This window comes from Trachurus trachurus, assembly GCF_905171665.1.
Source record: "Trachurus trachurus genome assembly, chromosome: 18".
Lineage (NCBI taxonomy): Eukaryota > Metazoa > Chordata > Actinopteri > Carangiformes > Carangidae > Trachurus > Trachurus trachurus.
The window spans coordinates 26,270,606-26,293,171 of record NC_139909.1 but is presented as its reverse complement, the minus strand read 5'-3'; the positions used below and the strand labels follow the sequence as shown (position 1 = coordinate 26,293,171).

The 22,566-nt window shown below is 41.1% G+C and overlaps 1 protein-coding gene across 1 annotated transcript in view; it reads right to left on the bottom strand.

Moving 5' to 3' along the window:
* The window catches only part of pcxb (pyruvate carboxylase b), a 275,919-nt gene that overhangs the window by 3,976 nt on the left and 249,377 nt on the right, over positions 1-22,566 (bottom strand). Inside the window, exons 22-26 of the mRNA XM_083992769.1 lie at positions 20,748-20,927; positions 14,284-14,458; positions 13,342-13,415; positions 877-1,017; positions 323-424 (exon numbers count right to left, since the gene is read on the bottom strand). Of these exons, the coding sequence (XP_083848895.1) occupies positions 323-424; positions 877-1,017; positions 13,342-13,415; positions 14,284-14,458; positions 20,748-20,927 (672 nt within the window). The remainder of the gene's footprint in view (positions 1-322; positions 425-876; positions 1,018-13,341; positions 13,416-14,283; positions 14,459-20,747; positions 20,928-22,566) is intronic.

Sequence of the window (22,566 nt, the reverse complement as noted above, 5' to 3'; positions counted from 1 at the left end):
TCCTCATTGGATAACACTTGTATCCCACAAGGAAAATTTTCTCCTCGGGTTACAGCAGAGCAGAGTGACGGAGAGACTCGTGTTTAGGCTGAAATACTTCATGTAAGTGATTGCTGACGGAAAATAGGACTATTTAGGACTTATATTAACAAAAACATTCCACTGATATCTGCTTTAACATTTACATGAATGAAAAACAATTTTTTTTTTTTTTTTTTTTACTAATCCCTAGTTATTTTGAACTGACACATTAACCCAAAGTGAACAAATGTGATGTTAAATAAAGTGATGAGAGAAAAGAGGGAGTTGATAATAGACTGACCTTGGATCCGACTTCCACCTTGACCTCCAGGACTTTTCCAGGCATGGGCGCTCCCACCTGACCCTTGATAGACTTCTGGGCCTTGGGATGGAACTTCATTTCCTGGGTAAAGGGAAAAGAGATTTCATACATCCATCTGTCCAGTTGATCATCCATCCACGTCATCTACACATGCCTGCCTCCCATGTGCTCATTCATCCAGACGATGAACCGTCGATATAGTTCACCCAATGCAGACATCAGACATTACGCCCTGATGAGCCTCTGTCCATTCTCACAGGAATAAAAATCACTCTGACTGTCAAGTGACCCATAATAACATCAGTTTTATGCAACTAAAGTTGAACATAGGAAATGAAAACCTTCCCTTCCTCTCTCCACCTGTTTACCTGCACTGACACTCATCCCCCTCTCAAACCATCTCATCCATCATTTCTCCATCTACCAACTCATACCTCTTTTTTCCATCAACATATCACCCTGCCTCTATTTATCAGTACCCCCTCCCTCAACCTATTGACTCCCCCTCCATCCCTCTGCTCCCCTCTGCATACCTTCATGGCCATGGTGTCTTTAACCAGCACAGATCTCAGCTGCCCGTTCAGCTCGAAGAAGACCTCTCTCTGACCGGCCTTGTTCAGGTCGCCCAGTGCCAGAGCCTTGATGTGGAGGATCTTCCCTCTCTCCAGCTCCACCTGAGGTAAAACACAACCAGAGAGAGAGATAGGGGGAGGAATGGGACAGTGAGTGGAAGGGAGAAGACACACATTAGAGAGGAAATGGTAGATGAGGGAGAGTGAGGGAGGATGGGACAGAAACAAGATTATATTAGAAAATTTAAATTAATACACGGGTGCACAGTTCACAAGTCCAGCCAATGTAATAAAACCAGACTGCAGAGCCCAATGAAATTAAAAAGTGAAGTTAGTGGGGTGAGACAAGCAGAATGTTTCCTTCCACTCGTATTTCTTTTCACCCTCCCATTGTGTTGTTATGTCTCCCAGCATGCACTTGTTTGAGAGTAGTGAAACAAAGAGACCTTGCCAATCCACAAGTAGGCACTCACTGAGTCGCACTTCACTAAATGGCTTGAAATATTAATCAAATCATGTGCCATTGTATGCTGTGAGAGTTTTGTATTTTACACTGATGAGTAATTTTCTTTTGTTCAAATTTCACTACATCAAGTCAGTGACTCTCTGTCAGCTTTTATTAGCTGCCCATTTTAGTGTTTAACTCAGTTGTACAGAACAGTCATGTTGTGAATGGGAGAGGATGAAGCTCCTCGACAGTTTTTTTCTACAGGAGACATTTTGACTTGTCAGAGCATGAAAGTCACAGGTCTGACTAATAACATTATAGACGACTCTGTTCTGTTCAAGTGGCGGTGAAACACGACAGTGTGACAGGAAGCCTGCGTGCACTGCATCAGGACCTGGAAACTTGGTCATCATTTAAAGAAATGATGACCAAGTTTCCAGGTCCCGGTGCAGTGCACCTGGTTTGACACGTCGAAATGCATTCTGGGAAAAGGCTTATATTATATGAACCTTCTTTCTTTTCTTTTTTTAAGTTATCTTTTTTGGCTTTTTATGCCTTTAGTACAGTTGAGAGAGAGGGCTGTCTGCTCAACCTACTGCACCACTCAGCGCCCCATGAATCTTATTTCTAAAACAGAAATTCATTTAATTGACATGAATCAACTATAATCTTGATAAGTGGTTTAAGTAGCTCAATTCATTTGGTCTGGAGCAACTGTAGCTTTCACTTTCTCTTTTCTTTTGAAGGGGACCTGCCAGAATACATGGATGTAGACACCAGCTCAACGTTTCACATTCTGATGCATCTGAGAATTGAGCTTGCAGCGATCTATATTCCTACTTATAGTGGTACAGCTGCTCATAACGTCACATTTTCAGTCTATCTGAACTGCGCTAAGCAGGTTGGGTGTTAAACCTGCCCCCAAGCACAACAGTTAGTCATTTATACAGTAAATATACAAACATGAGCTTAAGATGTATAACGATATCACTAGGGGTTCAGCAGTCCAGATAAATAGACTCTGAGAATGGATTGTGGAAACGTGGTGGTTGGTGCCCTGGTAAAATAAACCTTATTTATAATATCTGTGGAGAAGAGATGCACTCCCAGGAGTTATATAAAGTATGTAAAAACACTGGACTGTTTGTGTAGACATTTTCCTGCTTAACTTGATACCTCAGGGCAGAAAAAAATAAACAAGGCATGAATGAGTGTATGCTCTATCGCTGTGTTTACTCCAGACACACCAATACAGACATCAAAGAGAGGGAGGAGTGGTGCAGACAGAATGACAAACGGAGAGACAGACAGGAGGGAGGGAGAGAGACAACAGCAGATTTGGGGATATAAAAACATTTTCCCAGCCTTTAAACTCTGTGGCTTTTACCTGCCACCTGTAACTGTTTGTTCCCAAACAAAGACATTACTCTACCTCTGTGGATCAACAGCAGACAGCTCTTTGCTGCTCTATCACCATGGTCACTGCTGTGTTGTGTTTCTAGTCTTTCCCTTGACGCTGTCCACTGTACTTCTTCATTTATCTCACGCCTCTGCTCAGATCTCTCATCTCACCAGGGGGAAACTCATTTTTTTCCGTCTTTCCATTTGTCCAACTTCCTCTCTGTGGCTTTCAATCTCTCTCAGTATCAGTTCTCCCGTGTGTCGCAGCTTTCCATTTTATATTGTTATTTTGCTACCTATTACTGTGGCCACTCTGCCTCTCTTGCTGTTATTAATTCCCCTCATCTGGCTCTTGTTTTGACTTCTCTGTGTCTATTCACTCCTCTTTCAACACTTCCCCTCTCATCCTTTTTGTTTTTCACATTGACATCTCAGCTGAGTCTCCATTGATATTCCAAACTAAATCTTTGTGCAAAGACAAAAATACACACTGCTGCAGGTATGTATTGATCTCAGTTTCATTCTGCCTCTCTCTTTCTCTGGGTGCTCTGACTCTTCATCTATTTCCCTCTCTGCGTATCTGGTAACAAAACCTTTCTTTGCATGGCTTTGCTTTCTCTCCGGCACTAATCTTCATCTCTACCTGCTTCTCTCTGCACCTTCCTTCCCTCTCAGCTTACTCTCCAGTCTGCACTGTTTTAATGGGAATCTTGGCAGGTCTGCCTTCCCCTTTCTACTCTACATCTCCTCAAGTGCTTCCATGAAATATACACTGCTTGTCCCTTTGAAGACTTGCATAAAATGTTTGATTCTTTTGAAGATGATTTTGTCGAAGATGTAGCCGTGTGAATATACGCCTGTTTTAAATAGAGCTACAAAGAAGCCTTCATTGCACTGTTGATATCTCACACATGCAGTCAGACTTTCACTTCTAAATGACAAGCAACCACCGGCTGCTGTTGGAAACAGATGTTAGTGGTCACACCAATTCTGTCTTCTCTACACCTCGTATGTGGTGTAACCTTTTTTTTCTAGCATATATAGAAACCCAGGAAACATCCAAGCTATCATTTAGCTCATTGGAAAATATGTATCAAGACAAAATCTTGATACTTGATATCTGTTATCTGTTGTCAATCATCATCAGATCTGTGTACTCCATCAGTTAAGATGGAAACAGAACACTACTGTCAGTCAAACAAAACAAAGAGAAGCCCAAATCATTTTTTACTTTTTCCTCTATGTTTTGTTTTCCAAAACCCAGCTTAAACATTTGGGCCACTGTCTGTTTTTCAGCTGGGGGTAGAACCTCCATTCCCTTTGTTTTTAGCAAAGGGACCAGCCGCCGCCTGCCCACCTCCCGCCCCCCCTGCTGTTAGACCGGCCTGCCCCCCCTTCCCATGAACCAGTCTGCCATCCAGTCCCCCCATTAAGCTGGCCAACTCTCCCTGCCCCCCACCCCCCCACCAGAAGCTGCTCTCATCAACTATTGCTAACATTTCCATGTTTCCCACATTCTGTGTCATAAACTGTAAACTGTTTTCTTGTCTGTAACAACATCTGTTGCACATCTGTCCGTCCTGGGTGAGGGATCCCTCCTCTGTTGCTCACCCTGAGGTTTCTCCTGGTTTTCCCTGTTAAAAGGGTTTTCCATGGAGTTTTTCCTCAGTGGATGTGAGGGTCTAAGGGCAGAGGATGTTGTTATGATGGGATGTAAAGCCCTTTGAGACAAACCGTTTGTAAAAACGGGCTATACAAATAAAATTGCCTTGCCTTGCATCGTAGCACAAAAACATCAACACACTTAGACACTGACTTGTTTTGGTTTAATGGTTCTACCTTTTCAGTGTGAGCCCACCACATACCACAAAGTGTTCATCAAAGTCACATGAACAGACAAATGCAGTGCTGTTGAGCTAACAGCCAACACAACTGTAATTTAATGAACACCCAGGTTTGACACTCACATGCTGGTGGATCACACAACTGAACCCTTGGATTTAATAATTAATAATGACCTATTAACCACAATGCTCAACTGGTATTATAATATGAACCATTTCTTAGGATAAATTCACCTAAGGGTGAATTCTACACCATCCCTCCTGGATTAAAGTGGGACTTTCTTTGTTTGAAGCCATTCTGTAGTTTTACTTGGATGTTTGGGTTCATTGTCTTACTGCGTCCTCCAGGTTCCACTACCCTGACATTATCCTCTTACACTAGATACTGTATTTCCCCTTGGTGAAGTTGAACTGTTGAGCCAAGAGGACACAAAAGCCTCAAATGATGATGATGATGCTGCTGCTCCTCTTCCTCCTCCTCCTCACTTCACTATGGGACAATGAGGTTGTGTTTTTATGCCGTCCCTTTTTACATGATACATGTTGCTGCATGGTCTTCTAAAACATTTAAACTATCAGTCCATAAAACCTTTCCCAGCAGAGCTATTGAGTGTTGGGCTGCTCTTCAACAAACTTCGGTGGAGTCTTTTTTTTTTTTTTTGAGCAGGAGAGAAGTGGCTTTTTCCATCCAGCTCTTCATTTATTTGTACCTTTAGTTTTTTCTTCTAGGGAGAGTAGCTACAGAACTAAATGGCCTCTATTTATAGGCAGTCTGACTGTGGACTGATGAATATTGAAAATGTGTCATATGACTTTCCAGTTTTATGCAAATCAGCAACTCTGGATCTAAGTTTACTGAGCCATGATTCACATCAGAGAACACTTACTTAATTAGCAAACCTAAAATTGTGGGTATTTTTTTCAACACACAAACTTCCAAACTGGTTTTGTTGACTGGACTCCAGGTTTGATAGCTCCTGATAACAGTTGGTTTTTGCTGATGTCATTAGGATCAAAGTTGACATTATTTTCCAAACTACAGTGAAGGTTTGTGGGGGAGGACAGCACAGTGAAACAGACTGTTGTTTCATGTATTTCATCACAACTTAGATGTCCTGATTGAATTTGAAGAAAAAGGTTTCACTTCTTTTTTCTTGCCATTGTACTTAGTAACAGCTGAGAATGAGTGTGTATGCTGGCATGTGGACACCAGGCTCCAGTTGTTTCAGACTCACTGAACATGACAGCGTGTCTGAAATATTCCAAAGCTTGTGTCACAGCAAAGTTGCAGAAACTACAAGTCTTCTGTTTAAAAATGTATGCACGAATCATCAAGTCAGAGAAAAGAGAGGATTTTGAACTTAAGTGCTCTACATCTACTTGTCAGTGCAAACAGTTCATCACTGGGTAAAGCATTAAAAATACATATTGTCGAACGGGGAGTTTATCCCTAAACACACTCAAACAAATGATAGAAATTAATTCTGAGTCAATACAATTCTATCATGCCCAACCCCTACCACCCATCATCTTCTTGGTTTCATTCCTCATCATCATACTTGTGATGGCATCTCTAATTCATTATTTACTCTCCTTATCTCAGTGATATATCTGCTGTGCTATTGTCTACATAGCCTTCACATCCTTCTCATGTTTATTAAGGCAGAACCATAAGACACAGATTTAAATTAATCTGCCTATCTAAGCATGTTTCACATTATGCTTCACATCAACTCTTTGACATGAGTGTATTAATGTCTTGTGTGGCCTGTGACAGAGTAGAGAGACATAGCGTTGGTGTCTGTGCACTTTAGCACTGATATGGCGTGTATGTATGACTGGGTCCATGTTTGTGAAAATTTGTTTATATTCCCCTCAAACATGATTAATACCAAACTGAATCATCAGCACATGACTGATAGGTCAGTGTGTTTTTCCTGCTGTTTGTGTTGTATGTACGCGTGGGTGGACGACAGTAATGGACAGAGTTGTCATCCGTCTGTAGGTGTATATGAACGCACTCTGAATTGATGCAATTTCACTAAGTGGTCATTTGGTCTTTAAAAAGCTATTTCAGGGTCATGTGGATAAGTGGGTTGGAACAAGACCAAGTTAGTCAGAAACTGGCTGAATCAACTTACTATAACTGAATCTTTGCAGAGCAAGAAATCACACTACATTATATTACAGTACATACAACACGACAGTGCTCGTGTCCTCCTACCACAATCAGAATACAAAGGATTCTTCGAGGCTTGCTGGTAGGCTTGGCTGATAAAGCTCTTGTATTGGATTTGCAACAGGCTTGAAATGAAGAGCAAAACAATACCAAATGATTACTGTGAAAGCCTTTATATCTACTTCCCACAACATCAACAACTCAGGGCTTTAGGTCTAGCTCAGCGCTCAAAAAGATTTGGTGCTCAAATCTGTTTTGATCAAGATTTCCGCTGTTTGCTTCACAGACTAGCTGCCAAGAGCTCATAAACAGCTTTTGTTCCAAACATACAGTTAATAGTGTGGTTGCGTAAGTACTGCAAGAGTCATCTGTAACGGACAGTTGCTGTCTTTTGCTGCTGTCACTGTGGATTTAGCACAAACACCAGCTCAGGCTCGCCATGACAAGCTCAAAGGCTTCTCCTCCGCTTCATCTTCTGAATCTATTTGAAATGGCACATCATTTAAAAAGAAAATCTAATTCAACTCCAGCGTTCTATGTTCTCTCTGACCACTTTCACTTTGTGTATTCATTGTAGTCATTTGTCATGAACAAAAACCCTGGTGATGTAAGTCATCATTTCTGTTTGTCTATCACTTTTCACATATGCAGAGGGGGGGGGGGGGTTACTTCTGACTAACCTGAGTTGGTGGTGGTTCCTATATAAAACAGGCTCCAACTATCTGGACTACCTTTGCTTAACCCAGATACAGTATGTGACAGAAAATGTGTGGACACATTTATACAAGTGTATGATTGTAGAGTTTCAGATTACACCTGCATTCCATTTGGGGGGTGTTTTCTAGGTGAAGGACTAGTGTGCATGCTGCAGTGAGTCATGCTACCTGTACCTCAAGTATAAAAGCATTCCTGATTCAAAACCTCACCAAACTGTTTTGACTGCTCAGTGCTATTTCCTCTCCTCACTGGCCTGACTGCTGCAATTAGCAGTGAAAAAGTTGCCATGCATGAGCAGAAAGAGAAATGTGCTTGTCACGAGCATCAAACAATTACCATTTCTGATATGAATCTCAAAGGTTGCATCAGCCACTCACAACAGTCAACAGTCAGCCTGCCTCTAACACTCACATCAAACCACCATGGGTTATATATGCAAACGCCTCGTGTCTCAAAAAGTCAGCTGAGGCAACTTGAGTGCATGTGTACAATCTAATGCAGGCCTTAGATGTAGTTTACTACAGTGACTGAAGCTGACAGAGTGACAGCAGAGTGGTGGAAACCACAGGTCTAAGAAACGTCCAATCACTGATAACACCTGATACTGGATTATCCAGTGCTCTACATGTGCTGCTTGTGCCATTTCCTTCCTGCTGTATAGTAATATACTCTTTACTAGGAACATTTGTAGAATGTTATGCAGCACCACAACATCCACCTTCATGAAGCAGATGATGTGTTCAGGTTTTGCTGACAGTGTCAGTAATGTGTAAATTTGATAGTTTATAGTTGTTGGTTGTAATTGTTGTAATGTTGATACAGTCACCAACACTAACATTACTCTCAGTGCTACAACATTACCAATTAACACCTCTATGATGAAGCGGCCAACTGCTGCAGCCAAATACATAAACACCTTCCTATAAACTACTCTTGAAATACACAAAGCAAAGTAATATAAATATATCTGTATCAAAGTGGAGCGGCACAGCCTGAGCCGATGTTCATGAAGAGTATTAGTAAAAGTGAATTGGATTAGAAATGACAACAGTGAGATCAGTTGTTTCTACTCCAGGAGCTTCTTTCAGCCCTTGAGGATTTTTTTGCACAGTGAAAGAAAGAAAACAGCTAACAGACGCTTGATCCTGCCTTTGACAGGTCACTTTTTTGACATGTTTTCTTTCCTTCTCTCGTCTGGTACTGCTTAATCGGACCTGATCGAGGGGGGAGTACCATCGTCATGACAACAGGGGGAAGTTTGTTTCTGTGGTGCTGAGTGACTGATGCTGAGCACAAATCTTAGTGCCTGAAAGTCCTAAATATGACAAGAGTGGAGAAGAAAAAACATCCCTCTGCAGATTAAGAGCTTTGTTGAATATTTACTCTTTTTGTTGATGAATATTGTTCTGACTCACAAGAATGTTTCTAACTCAAGTCAAGTATTATGTTGTAGTTAGTTATAATAATAATTCTCACTAAATGGAGGCTTCAAAGTAAATAGAAGCGTCTAAAAGTGCAGTAGCTGCAGAGAGTCTTTATTTATTCTAATCAGTGGTTAACGATCTGACTGTGGGGCTCCAACTTGAGGAATCAAATGTTTCACACCCTGGGGTGACTGACATGAAAGAAGGGTGCAGGGCCTGTCTGTGTTCAGGTCACTATTAGATCATTAGTATAATCAATGCAGCTCCAGATTCTCAGATAATAATAGAGCAGCAGAGTAGTGGCACTCCCCTTGTCCCTCGTAATATCAAAATCAATTAACACGAGCCTGGAACCATTTTGCTGCAGTGAAATGAAGCAGTAATTAAGCATGGTTGCCTTTGGTTGCTCTGAATCACTGTCAGTTAAATCTGTGTGCGTGTGCATTACTCGTAATGAGAGAATCAGGACAAAATAATGAAGGAAATAAAAGTATGTAGAAGGATCAGATGGCTACTAATGAAGGATGGGTGTTGCGGTTTTACTGGGATTATAGCTAATGCTGATTGGCAGATGAGCAGGAGTCTAGACAAAGAGCTTTGTGAAGACTGTGGAAGGTAACAGGTGATTTAATGGTAAACAAATGTGCACTTCAAAATACACATTTCATCTGAGCTTTGAAAACAAATTATTGAAGGAGGAGGGTATAAAACTGGGACTCAACTGTCTCTGAAGCAGCTTAACTCCATCTCAGTGCAAAACTCAGCAAAATGTGGCTTACTTTCAAATGGTGGATTTCCAGACACCTAATACAAAGTTGTGTTGGGTGTGTGAACACTGAAGGGCTTCCAGGTAGGAGAGAAGAGGGTTGGTTGTCACACTCATCATAACTCGCCAACCAAAGGGTGCTGTCACAATATTGGTATTGAAATGATCAGAACTGGGACCAGAGTTCACTCCTTGCTGGAGTCTGACACTTCAAACTTTAGTTGAGAAGATTTTTTTTTTCATGTCAACACAACACAAATTCTATGTGTCCTGTCTATGCTCTTTTTTAGTCATGCCATTTGAATAAAAATATGTTCCAATTTTATTGCAATCACCCCCCCCCCCCCCCCCATTGAAATCACATGTGACAACCAACCCCACAGTGCGTCTCAGATTGTCTTTGATGATTAATAAATTAATAATTTAATAATTAATTAATACATGTTAAAATTAATTAAAAGAATGAACAGGATAACCATTGAAACCCAAGACTTTAAGCTTCCTTGTAATGTTGGAATGACTACTGGGATGTTTTGATGAGGAGATTTTCATGCAAGACTAAACAGTGTGACAACCAACCCCGTTCTCCTCTACTTGATGCATCACATTTTCAATGAGCACAAGATTTTGAAAGGGGAAGATCAATTTCAATATAATGTATGGAGAATTAAACATGTTTGCTGAAGAGAAGAAGAGTTTAGGAAATTATTAACCCTGTGAAACTGAACAGAGGTTTTAATCCTTATTGAAATTCAATTTGAAATGCTTCAAATGCAATTAACTCAAATTACAGAAACATTCTGCTATTTCCTGCAGATGAACAATGAACACAGTTGCTTACTGAACATTAGCAACTGTGTTTACTTTCATTTGAACTTAGGGGACAAGTATGTGTGAAATACACATTTATCTAAGTTTCAGAGGATTTGTGCCACTAGCCATTCATTGCTCATTCATTGAGATTCATCCTTTCACTACAGTGACATTTCTGCAAAATTAGCATAACTCATTTCCTTATACTGTATATTATATTCCTCATATGGGACAGTAGTAGAGGACGAGGGGTCTGGATAAGGTGGGTCCAGGCCTAATGGACAGAACCATATGAAGCTGCTGACCTTGGTGATGAATGTTGATCTACTCAGTCTTCAAACGTTACACACACACACACACACACACACAACCACTATCCGTCTGCTGCACAAGACGCTTACTGTACTGTACGTGAAAATAACACACAGGCAGCTGCACAACACTGACAGGTATCTGTATCCTAGGATGCACTGTGACAACCACCTAGAGGTTTTACTTCCTCCTGGTCTCCGAGGCCAACAGCATCATCCTAGTGGAAGTGACATTGCTGAGAGGATCTCATGGCAGAAGTGCATTAGAGCAAGAGGCCACATGCTGTATTAAGATGAGGTCCCTGGCTGCTAGAAGCAGTGCTGGAAGCCATCCAGGCTGGATTCACATAATGTGGGCCAATCCAGCTTTGGCATCACTAAAGTGACAAGGAGCAGAGACATGATGGACATCAACAAGACAGCAGGGAGATCCTGGAGGTGGCTCTGGACTGTTCACACAAGCTGGGTCACCAGGAAGAAGGTGTCTGATGTTTAAAGGTTTGAAATCCCACTGATCCCAGGATACATCACAAATGATGTGTTCAGTAGATATGGTATTTAAACTATATTCAATTGATCAAGATATTTAAAAAATCCAATTCAGTTACAAACATTCAGGCATTGCAGTGTATTCAGTTTTTACATTTCTATCTTAATATCATCTCAAACACACTTGTACAACATCGTTTCCCTTCATGGCCATGTATTTGCAGCATCAGACCTCTCATTTATATTGTGTGCTCCCATCCTGCAGCACAGACAGCGGGGCTCCCCCATCAACACCACTAACACAAATACTACACAGAGCTGCAGTCAAAAATATCACAACCAGCGTCTCTGACCTGCTTCACATACCGCTGCCATCTGGTCACAGGTACAGTCCTACTGGGTAAATGTACTACCTTCCTGCACAGTGCCTCCACCTCCTACACTGGTTTCACATACCAACCTGTGTGGCTGTGTTCCTCAGTCAGTGGTCTGACACAGTTTGATGCAGTGACTCAGTTTAAATAAGGATTAAACCCACTGGTATTCTATCTATATTATTCATGACGGTGTCATTTCCTTTCTACAGAACTAGTGTTAAACTTCAGTCTTTAAGTTGTCTTCATGTTTGTTATAATAAAAACAATCTTCCTTACGACCTACAGGATCAGACAGAAAAGCCTAGAAAAAAACAAACTTTTAAATATTGTGCCAAAAGACATGTCTGTGATGACACGGTGAGTGACAGACTCCTCCAACATCTCCTTCAGAAAGTAAATTTCTCTCTGATCTGATGTCTGATTCTGACATGTGCCGCAAAGGTTACTGCCAGGAGTTTCAGAAATCTCTTTGGAATTCACTCTTCAATCTGGACTTTAACAATCACTTTAGTTTGAGTTCTGCTCATCACAGTGTTTCCTCCTGTCATTCTCCTGAAACTTTCTGTTTACGCTACACTTCCTGGATGAAAACACCATCTTTCACATCGTCTGTCTCCTGTTCTGACAGAAACTTTCAATCAGCACCGGGGACATCTTGACATATTCCTGCTTACTGTACCATCCAAAGGTCTCAGACCACTGTGTATTCATGTACTGTATGTTAAAACCAGTTTCCAGCTGGTTCTGCACTTTGACTGGAAATGGTTTGCTACTCGAATGCCAATCTCCTCCAGGAATGTGTCATTTTGTGGCTTTGCTGTTCCAAGCGACAGCCAATTATCCCATCTTCACACAAGAGATTGTTGCATTCCTGTACTCTGCTAATTTGTTTGCATGCGAAGCAAATTCAACTCATTTGTTTTATTGCTTCATTGGACTGCACGTTAAAACGGCCTCCCTGCTGGTAAATAAACATACCAAATAAATAATCAATCAAAGGGAACATGCTTCAGGAAATCAGTACAGTTATATTTGACACACTGGGACTCGGTGTCTTCACTGGCCTTCTCTCAAACATCGTATGACACAATGAATCTGTTATTTCTCTGCAGGAAGGCCAATGTGATGGCTGGGAGGGGGATCAGAAATGCTGTTTGTTGTTCCCTTGTTAAAGTGTTAACATCTCAATCCACCCCACTGTGTTATCAACACTTCACTGTGCCTCTGCACCAAACTGCATCAAACCGCAGCCATCTGCACTGATGGAAAAATCCCTTCTGATATTGTCTGAGCTTTGTGGCGCTGCTATTACAGAAGAACTTATTCAAATGATAAAATGATAAGTGAATAAAGAACTATTAATATTAAACGTATGACCACAATATTAATGGAAATTATTTAACAATCACACACCTTTCAACTGGCCATAAATATAATAAGTTCTCCTGTTATTTTTCATTTTGCATTACCTCTATTTTTTTCATCTTGGTGTTGATCTTGCATGGTTACAAATGCACTGCAGGAGTGCACATGCTTCCTCAGCTTTAGACAGGATTTATGTTCATTTTAATCAAAACTATTAAAGAATTAAATAAAATAGACAAAATAAGCAGTCAGTCTAAAACTGCAAAAAAAAGAGGTCTTCCATGTTGTGTACCTCAAACTCCTCGGCGATCTTGGGTCCATCCAGGAACAGCCTGGTGCTCAGACAGTCCACAGGGCCAAAGTTAGCTGAAGAAACACAGACATGTGGCCTCAATATCAATATCAAAAAGCTTTTCCCTAGATAATGTGATGTTATATTATTCCTGGGTAAGGTCAATGCACAAAATAAAAACGTGTCTAGGACATGTGTTGATGATTCCCAATGTCTGATATAAGAAATGTAATTTAAGAGTAGTGGATCAGGATCAGGTGTTAGTCTTCAGCTGAAGTGGTGAAGAAAGAGAGAAAAACAAGTTGTACACTAATTAAAACTTCCAGTGCTAACACTTTTTCACAACAGTTAAGCTATATCTGCTCTGAAGTCTGACTCCTCTGAAACCTGAAGCATCAGACTCCTCCTGCCTCCTGCACATGCTGCTGCTGACTGAGTGCACTTCACTCTCACACCTGCTTACAAAGGCAGTTAGTGGTTATGCTGATTTCTCCCTCCAGCACCCATCCTTGCTGTTCTGGTGTTTTATTTGTGCACTATGGTAATTCACCACCTGAATGAAGGCTGATTGTTGGGTTCTGCATGGTGTCCTCTTTGGGGTTCAGCAGAACCCAGACTCCCACAATCTGAGGCATGATGTTGGTTTGGCCACAAACTTCCAAATGCAGCAATTAAAAACATTTCTAACAAATGGCTGAACTTTGAAATGAGTGTTCCTCACTTTAGGCTGGCTCATGCTAATTTCAAGCCCCAGTAACAACACAAATGGGAGTGTGTTTGTTAGAAACCAAATGTCATGAACCTAGACTTGTTCAATAGAACAGATCCACTGTGATAAAATACACATTTGACTCATTAAAAGAAAACAATAACTTGTTTCTTAGCCTTAAACCATGATACGAATCTAAAGACAAATATTAATAATCATGTCTGCCCACTCACAGGTAAATTCCTTAAATTCCTGGAACACCTTTGGGTACATGGCTGCTGACATCACATCCTCAGGGGTGATTTCTTCACCGTGTGAAGCTCGAAGCCCCTCCTCCAAGGCCTTGAAGTCCATAGGTGGCAGAGAGGCACCAGGACGGCCCTCGATACGGGGGAGAGACTTCAGCACCTGGATGTTAGAACAGGAGAGAAGGAGGAGGAGGAGGAGAGAGAAGGGGAAACATTAGCGTTACCAAGTTGTTATTTAAAGTCATATCATCTTTCTGAATGTTTTCTCATTCGTAACAGTCCCATGGGAGTCTGAAGCATGTGGGATGTACAAAGTGCTGGTAAAACCTTCAAACTGAACTTCACGACTATACGTCTGATAAAAGCTGCAACCTGTCAAAGCATTAAAGAGACACAGAGACTATAGGTGGGAGGAGGAAGACGCGGATACATGCGGAGCTGTTTTGAGGAATAGAGAACAAGGGAGAGAAAACACTTGAATCAGACAGAATATAAAACTTATTAATGCAAGTTATTTTTACATTTGCATAAAAGTGGGACCACTGTTGTGTCAAGATCTGCAGTGATTTCCACTTTTGTTCCCTCCATTTGTTCCCTCCATCTCTCCCACTCACACTCAATTCATCTTTTTCTCTCCAGTAAAGTACCATCAGCCCATCAAATGACTGCAGCAGCAGTGCCGCATGTGACACATCATCCTCATTCTTTCTTGTAAGTAGTAGAGGAGAAAAAGAGAAAGAGAGAAAAAGGGTAATTGTGGAAAGTGGAGACTAATGATATGACATTTTATCTGCCCACACGGTTGTTGGTATCTAACAAAACTTGCAGAGACAAATCGATCTGAGGCTGCTAATAATGTCTGGTGAACAGATTATGGCAAGACGAAGGCTTCCTGCCTAAAGGCCGCTGTTTTGTTTTATCTTCAGAGTTCATCTGCCCATGACAACACAGTCTACTCAGGCTCAGAGGAAGGGAGGCCAAGATACAGGAATTTACATGCAATTAGCAAATTTGATGTGTGTCAATACATCAACAAACAGAATAAGCTAATCACTAAGCTTTGTGTGCTGCCTCTTTGTATGTGGGTCTTTGTTCATCTTAACTTCAATCAGGTTAAAATAATCATTGCCCCAGCAGCATGTCTCAACATGCTAACTACTAGATTAGTCATCTTTCTGCGCTTTCACTCATTTACACTTGAAGCATCACGCTGTGAGCATCACATTAAACATTCAAAACATTCAATTGATCAGTTCTCCTGTGTGTGTGTGTGTACTGTGTATACTCCTGCTATACATATTCAGGTTATGTTTTTTTAATGTGTGCGTGCTGCTGTATTGTATCCAGTGTGCTTAATATCGGCACTAGCTGTTTGTGTATGTGCATCATGTGGATGTGTGTGCATGCCTTGCGGAAATCTCCAGACAAAGGGCCCAGTGCAATGCTGTTAGTCACAGAGCTAACAGTTCAAAGATAGCTGACTCATTTGTGTGTGAGAGAAAGACACCTCAAAGATGGCATGCTCATTGGAGCCCATGCTCATTAACATTGTGTCCTCGGAGAACGTCTTATACCTTAACTGTGTGCTGATTGTTTTAAGTGTGAAACAGACGGATAGTGGTTGGTTGTGTGTGTGTGTGTGTGTGTGTGTGTGTGTGTGTGTGTGTGTGTGTGTGTGTGTGTGTGTGTGTGTGTGTGTGTGCATTAATGAATGAGAAAAAAGAGTCTTTCTTCAAGGTTATTTGCTCTTTCTTCTCATTTCTCTTCAAACCACACAACAGCCCACTCCCACTCTCTATTTTTATTGTCACTGGTTTTTCCTTTCTTCATTTTTGAGAGCGGGCCTCTGAGAGATGGTTCTGTATTTTTAACAGTAATTTTATTTCTTTATTTCGTTACCTCTCTGATGGCCTTCTTCTCTTTCTACCCCACTTCTCCACTCATCCCTCCTGTCTCCCTCTTCATGTCTATTTTACCCTCTCGTCTTCGTTCTCTTGTCCATTCACTCTGTCCTCTCACACATCAAACAAACCGAGTATGACAGAACAAATATGAGGAGATGCCTCAATTACCACTTTGCATCTTCCCCATGCATGCAAACTCCTGATGTGTTTGACAGTCTGCATGTGAGAGCATGTAATATAATACTAGTGTGACTGCTTGCTGACTAATTAATGCCACCAAAGATGCATTAAAGAATCAACACTTGTTCCCTGCATGCAAATCTAACCTTAATCTACAGCACAGAGGGAGGCAGATATCCTACTGTCTTGCATGCAATAATGTAACGGTGAATAATGTATATGCTTGTTCTTACAGTACATGCCAGCACAAAATGTACAGCTGCCAAAATACTAATCACACTAGAACCTCTTCTAACAGCCAATGCACACAAGTTGAGCAGCTGCAGTCAAGTTTTGCCTCCAGTTGCCGACTGTCATTAAGCAAACCACCACTACTAACATACAGTAAGTCAAACTGTTTAAGGAGAAAATTGTATAAATGTCCTTCTGATTAAACAAATGTCGACTATACTTTAATAACTTTGTTTCTAATGTTGACTGGAATGGCACCCCAAGGTATGGTGTGAGTGACAGTAACATTTATCAGATTTATCTCAAACCTGCAGCTCTCTGCTAAACATGGGCACACAAATGCAATCATTGTGAAGGCAAACCAAAAGAAAAATCAGTTTGAAGTCAAAGCTGAACTCAGAATTTAACTGAATCAGTGGGAAGGAGAGTCAGTTCTTCAGAGCTGCGTGTGAGGAAGCCTCCTGGTGTTTGTGCATTAAACATTGAGGGTGGATTGTTGTTATGGCATGAATATCTGTAGGGGAGATTTAGAGGAATACTCTGACTTTTGTGGCTGAGATAAGAAATTGGCAGCATTTACAACATAAAGTAAGCATTGAGGATTTACTCTGTGTCAAAGCTGTAGCTCTCTTTACAGTGTTCAATGTTTAAATGCTTAATGAATGGTGCAGGCTGGCTGAGCCTCATGGAAAATGTATTGTGCAAAATCAAAGTGTTGGATTGCAAATATTCCCCTCAACAATTCATGGAAGAAAAAGTTCAACGGACAAAAATATGAACTTTTACATTCATATATGCTGGATAACGGCCAGTCCATCTTAGCAGAAGAAAGTATTCCAGTGCTGACTGAAAAGAGAAAATAAAAATGGAAATTTTTGAATGAATACTAAAGATGATCGTCATCTTGTTTGTTTACCAGCAATGACTCCCTTGCCACATGTTTGGAGAAATATAAGACAGATTGAGAGACACTAATAGAGAGGTAGAGGGTGATGGGTTGAAGAGTGTGTGTCAAAACTGAAAAAACCCCTCAGACTGTCAGAGTGGAGCTGCATGGGAAGCTAAATAAAAAGCATTAGATCATACAATCTTCCAACTGTACGTCAGTGTATTGAGACAGGAGGAGAAAGGACAACTTGATGATAAGGGTGACAGGAGTTCTTCTCACAGAGGTAAACAAACCAGAGACAAATTAATTCACAAATAAATTGACAGATCAGTTCATAGAGCTACAACTGAGCAATGATTTCTGCAAAAAGCAAACAAATAAAAATAATACTGGCATTAGCCATTTGTTAAACATAACAGCCGTTCTTCAAAAACATACCCAACTGTGTTTAATTAGTGTGAATGCTTTCAGCATTCACACTATTGTTCTTCTGTTCGGCCATTTTCTTTGGCACTTAACTAGTCCTTCATACTTTGTGCTATTTCAACAATTCTCACATCAAAATGTTCAGCCTTTTCGGGACAGGTGTGCTATTACTTTTCTCTTTTCAACTATTCATACTTTTTGCAATATTCAACTATTTCAGATTTTTTTTTTCCCCATAGAGAATGCATTGGAACAGTCTTCAAACTCTTCAAATCTTCTTACTTCTTTCAGCCCTTAAAGCGTCCACATACTTTCAGCTAGAGACTTCATTCAAATTCTGAGCTGTAGACAAACTTCTAATGTATTCATCCTGTATTTACAACTTTTTCATAGCTTGTACCGTTTTTGAGATAAATCCTTTAAAAGCACATGAGGGTTTCTGACAAATTTCACACTTTTCAATGAGTGTGTATGGGGTTGGGTCAGAGTGGGTGACGTCATCGTAGAGTGCAGCAGATCCAAAAAAGCGACTGGAACTTTTCTTCTGAAATTGCCAGCAAAGCTACAAATGACACTCTACACTCATGATTTTGGAAACAGTTTGTAGCCACGCTTGTCTTCTTTCTCACAATGCCATCAAAAATGCACAGAGACTCAGAGAATAATTTAAAATATTTTTTAAATGCAGCCATGGAGCTCTCTGCTCCCATTCAGCACAATGCATTTTTTCACAGCAGCAGGAGAAGGAGCTCAACTTTGTAACTTGCTGTTAAGTGCTTTTTAATTCATTTTAATTCACCCAAAAATAGTCACAGGTCACAAAAATGTCCTCTACTTACTTGTTGTGGCTCATTTATACTATTTTCTGCTTCTTTTAAGCGTCATTGAAAAATCTCACATTCATCAAAGTCTCAACCTTTCTTCTCCACAACTCTGTCTGTAGTCCAGTGGGTAAGGTGGCTGCTTGCCAACCCCAAGGTCACTGGTTCAAATCCAAGGGAAGCACTCTTTTTATGTTATGTTGAATTCTGCTCCCCTCCCACACCCTCAATTGGTTACAGGTGTTCGTTAAGAAACGCATTAATTCCTAGTGCCACAGTTTGCAGCACATCATCACATTACAATGGCAACATGCTTATGTCTGTGCTCTCTGTGGCGAAGTGGCAGAGTAAAGGTTTAGTGATCATGAGGTTGTGGGTTTGATTCCTGGTTCAAATCTTGCCTCAACAACAATTATAGTGAATTATTTTCCCAGTCGTCCTCTGTTGACTTCTGATAACTTGCTTCATGTTGAAACTGCTGCTCTCAGCCTGAAATTCACAGAAATGTTCATTCTAAGTCATTCAGGCTTGACTCTCAAGCTTTCTTGGTGTTGACACAGTGCGTTTCCAACAGGTGCAACTTTGGGCTCGTTAACTTCAGAGTGAGACAGAGTGCAGCTCATCAACAGACAACAGTCTCTGTAACTGTGTGTATACTGTGGCTTTGAGGCAGAGTGGAAGTCTACTGACCATGAGGTTGTGGGTTCGATTCCTACCTTGGTCAAACATTTGTATGGTTTGCACTGTTTGCTAATTCTGCAACAGCGTTCAGCTGCTTTCAGCATTCACACCATTTCCATTCTTGGAAATGCTTTTTCTAGTTTATCTCTAATAATGTGTTACAGGCTTTGCAAAAATATTTACAGATGTGCTGGAGATGCACGAGCACATACAAACTCACAGACTCTCAGCCACACATGACCTACTGAGTCCGCTGTTAGAAAGTTCAGATACAGCCTCACACCACATATTTCACATTTTAGGTGCCAGCCAGCTCCTGGAACACATCACCAAACACTTGGCATCTGCAGAGTTTAGCAGAAAAAACACTTCCACCAATTCATTTTCCTCTAAAAAAATAATAAAAAATACATTCTGACTTATTTTGGGGAAGTTTCAAGTGTGGCCATATGTCAGCAGGTTTTCAGGAGAGTGTGACAAATTTGCCTTTATTCATGCGTGTGTGAGTGTTCATGCAACTCTCCCAAGGAGACTTGGAGCTGTTTGGCCCTGATGCGCATGAGAGAGTGTCCCTTGCTGTTTGCAGACATGAAAGAGGACACAAGAGGTAGAGAAACACAGGAGATGAGAGGACAGAGTAATATCACGCTTTCCTTCACCGTTTTCAAAGTCCTCACAGGGACTCGTAACTGTCAGATGTAACCAAGCATATGACAGAATTTGTGAGTGTGTGTGTGTGTATGCATACTTTTAAATTGGCTCCCCTGCATGTGTTTGTGATGTGTTGGTTCATAAAAAGGACAAGTGCTGTAGTCTGAGCAGCTGTGGATTTACCCAAGTGACGCTTTTAAGACCAGGGAAGACAAATGTCAGCCAGTCTCATCACACTGAGGCTCCATTTCTCTGCTATTATCCAATCAGTTCACTGCCTTCTGCGTGCAGGTTTTGTTGTGATCCAATAATCAACTTAGCTGAGGAGCATTTAAACCGCCTCACCTCTGTTGTCTCGGCTTCTGCCATGAGTGTCAGGGCCTGGCCTAAGGCTCCTGCTCCTACACACTCCATCTCTACAACTCTGTTTCATTAATGGGGTCAACACCACAGTTTTGGTGTAAAATGTATTCATCCATGATAACTGTGTCTTTTTTGACTGAAACTGTTTTAAATGTTACATTCATTTTTAACTGCCTCCAAAATATGGCTTGATGTTCTTAAACTCTTCACTGAGAATAACTGGAAGTCTGTGAGAGAAATTTAAATACAGGAGGAAGATAGCACATCTAACTGCAGGAGTGTGTACAGGACGGAGTACAGTACCTTAGATCTGAGGGGCTCAGGGAATCCTCCATGTGGGATCCCGATGTATCCCTGCAGGAACTCCACCACCGACAGGGGGAAGGACAACTCGTCAGCCCTCTCCTCCACCTCGGCTCTGGTCAGGCTGTTCTGCACCATGAACTGGGCCAAGTCACCCACAATCTTTGAGGATGGAGTCACCTGAGAGAGGAAATAAAATTAACATTATGTCTAAAGGTATGTTCCACTGCTGATATAAAAACCCTTATTTTTGTTTAGTAAAGGAGGGAAGTGAAGGATGAAGAGAGGAGCTAATCTCAGCTCTGTGTGCTGCTCAGTGAGGTATTTCTATTTCACCACACACAGAGCACAAGGTATTAGTACAGCTTTTGCACACAGACAATATCTTGGTTTGTCTAAGACAAGGAGAGTAATTATTTCTCTCTGGTATGTGACCGCTGCTCTTCTAATCTGTCAAACATCACTAAATCTAACACGGAATCTATCAGAATAATTATACAGTTTCCCGTGGGGTAATGGTGCTGTCCGTTTTTTACTCAACAAAAACTAGAAGTTGTGGTACTCGTGTGTTGGGCTGCAGCAGGCCCTGCTGTGGAGTTTCCTGTCAGAGGTATGCAGGTAGGAATGAGCATCCACAATGATTCCAAAAAAAGAGAAAAGTGGTGACACGGTCTTTGTTTAACTGAAGATGCTGTTGACAAAGATTAAGTAGAGAGTGACCCGCAGAAAAGAGAGGGCCGGGAGAGCAGGATGAGAAATGAAAAGATGTTTACACCTATACAGCCTCTTTAGTCATTTGATTTGGCATCCATGAACAAAACTACAGAGGAAACAGAATAAACCTGAAATTGAGGAGGGAAGAAGAAAGAACAAGGAAAACATTCATTAAAGTCACATGTATTCATTCTTTCATTATTTATAATGGCATATCATTATGGTAATAGCTATCCCTATTAGCATAATGGTGATAAGTGGAGTCTTTTTTGACTGTGAACAGGACACTGATGCAAATATCAACTGCACACATTACTCTTCTATTGTAATGAACAGAGACAGATTTAACGATTCCTTTTCACTTCCATTTAGTGCTCAGACTCAAAGAGAGGGGTCAATTATTGGGACCCTGGCAACAATAAAAAACTTTGGGTGACTTTGCTCAGTTCATTGGGTTTTATTGTGAGGAGAAAAAGGGAGGTGAGAAAAATGTGATAACTTTGTGTTACTCTCCCGAAGACTGAACCTTTTTCAAATTCAAATTCCCCTCTCTCATTTTTGGAGCAACCAGCAGAGGGCCAGAGTCCTGTGTTAGAGCCACACTGGTGTGGAGCTTTACACTTCACCACTGACATCTTTAGGACTGTAGAGAACAAAGGGTGTGATCTACTGATCTCAGTATGGTGCCTATCTGTGGCAATTAAAGCACCGTGGTGATGTGAACAAATGACAAGGTGAACAAATATCGAGCAACAAATGTTCCCAAAATCATTTCTCAATGAAAAAACGTGACACTATTTTGGAGAGATGTAATATAAATTATCCAGAGTGAGACATAAAATATACGGATGGGCTCATGCACAAATGCAGTAGTGGGATTACCACAGCCCTCCAGGGGATTGGGCTCTTGTGAGGCTAGCTGAGCTCCTGGGATCACTTTAGTCTTCCAACAGGCACAGTCAAACTTGAGAGTGTGTGTAAGTGTACGTGTGTAAGAGCCTTTATCCTCTGGAGATGACAGGACGACCAATCATATCGCTCTAACCTGTTGTAGATAGTAAATGCCAACAGTGCAAACACAGCAGTATTAATGATAGAATGTTAC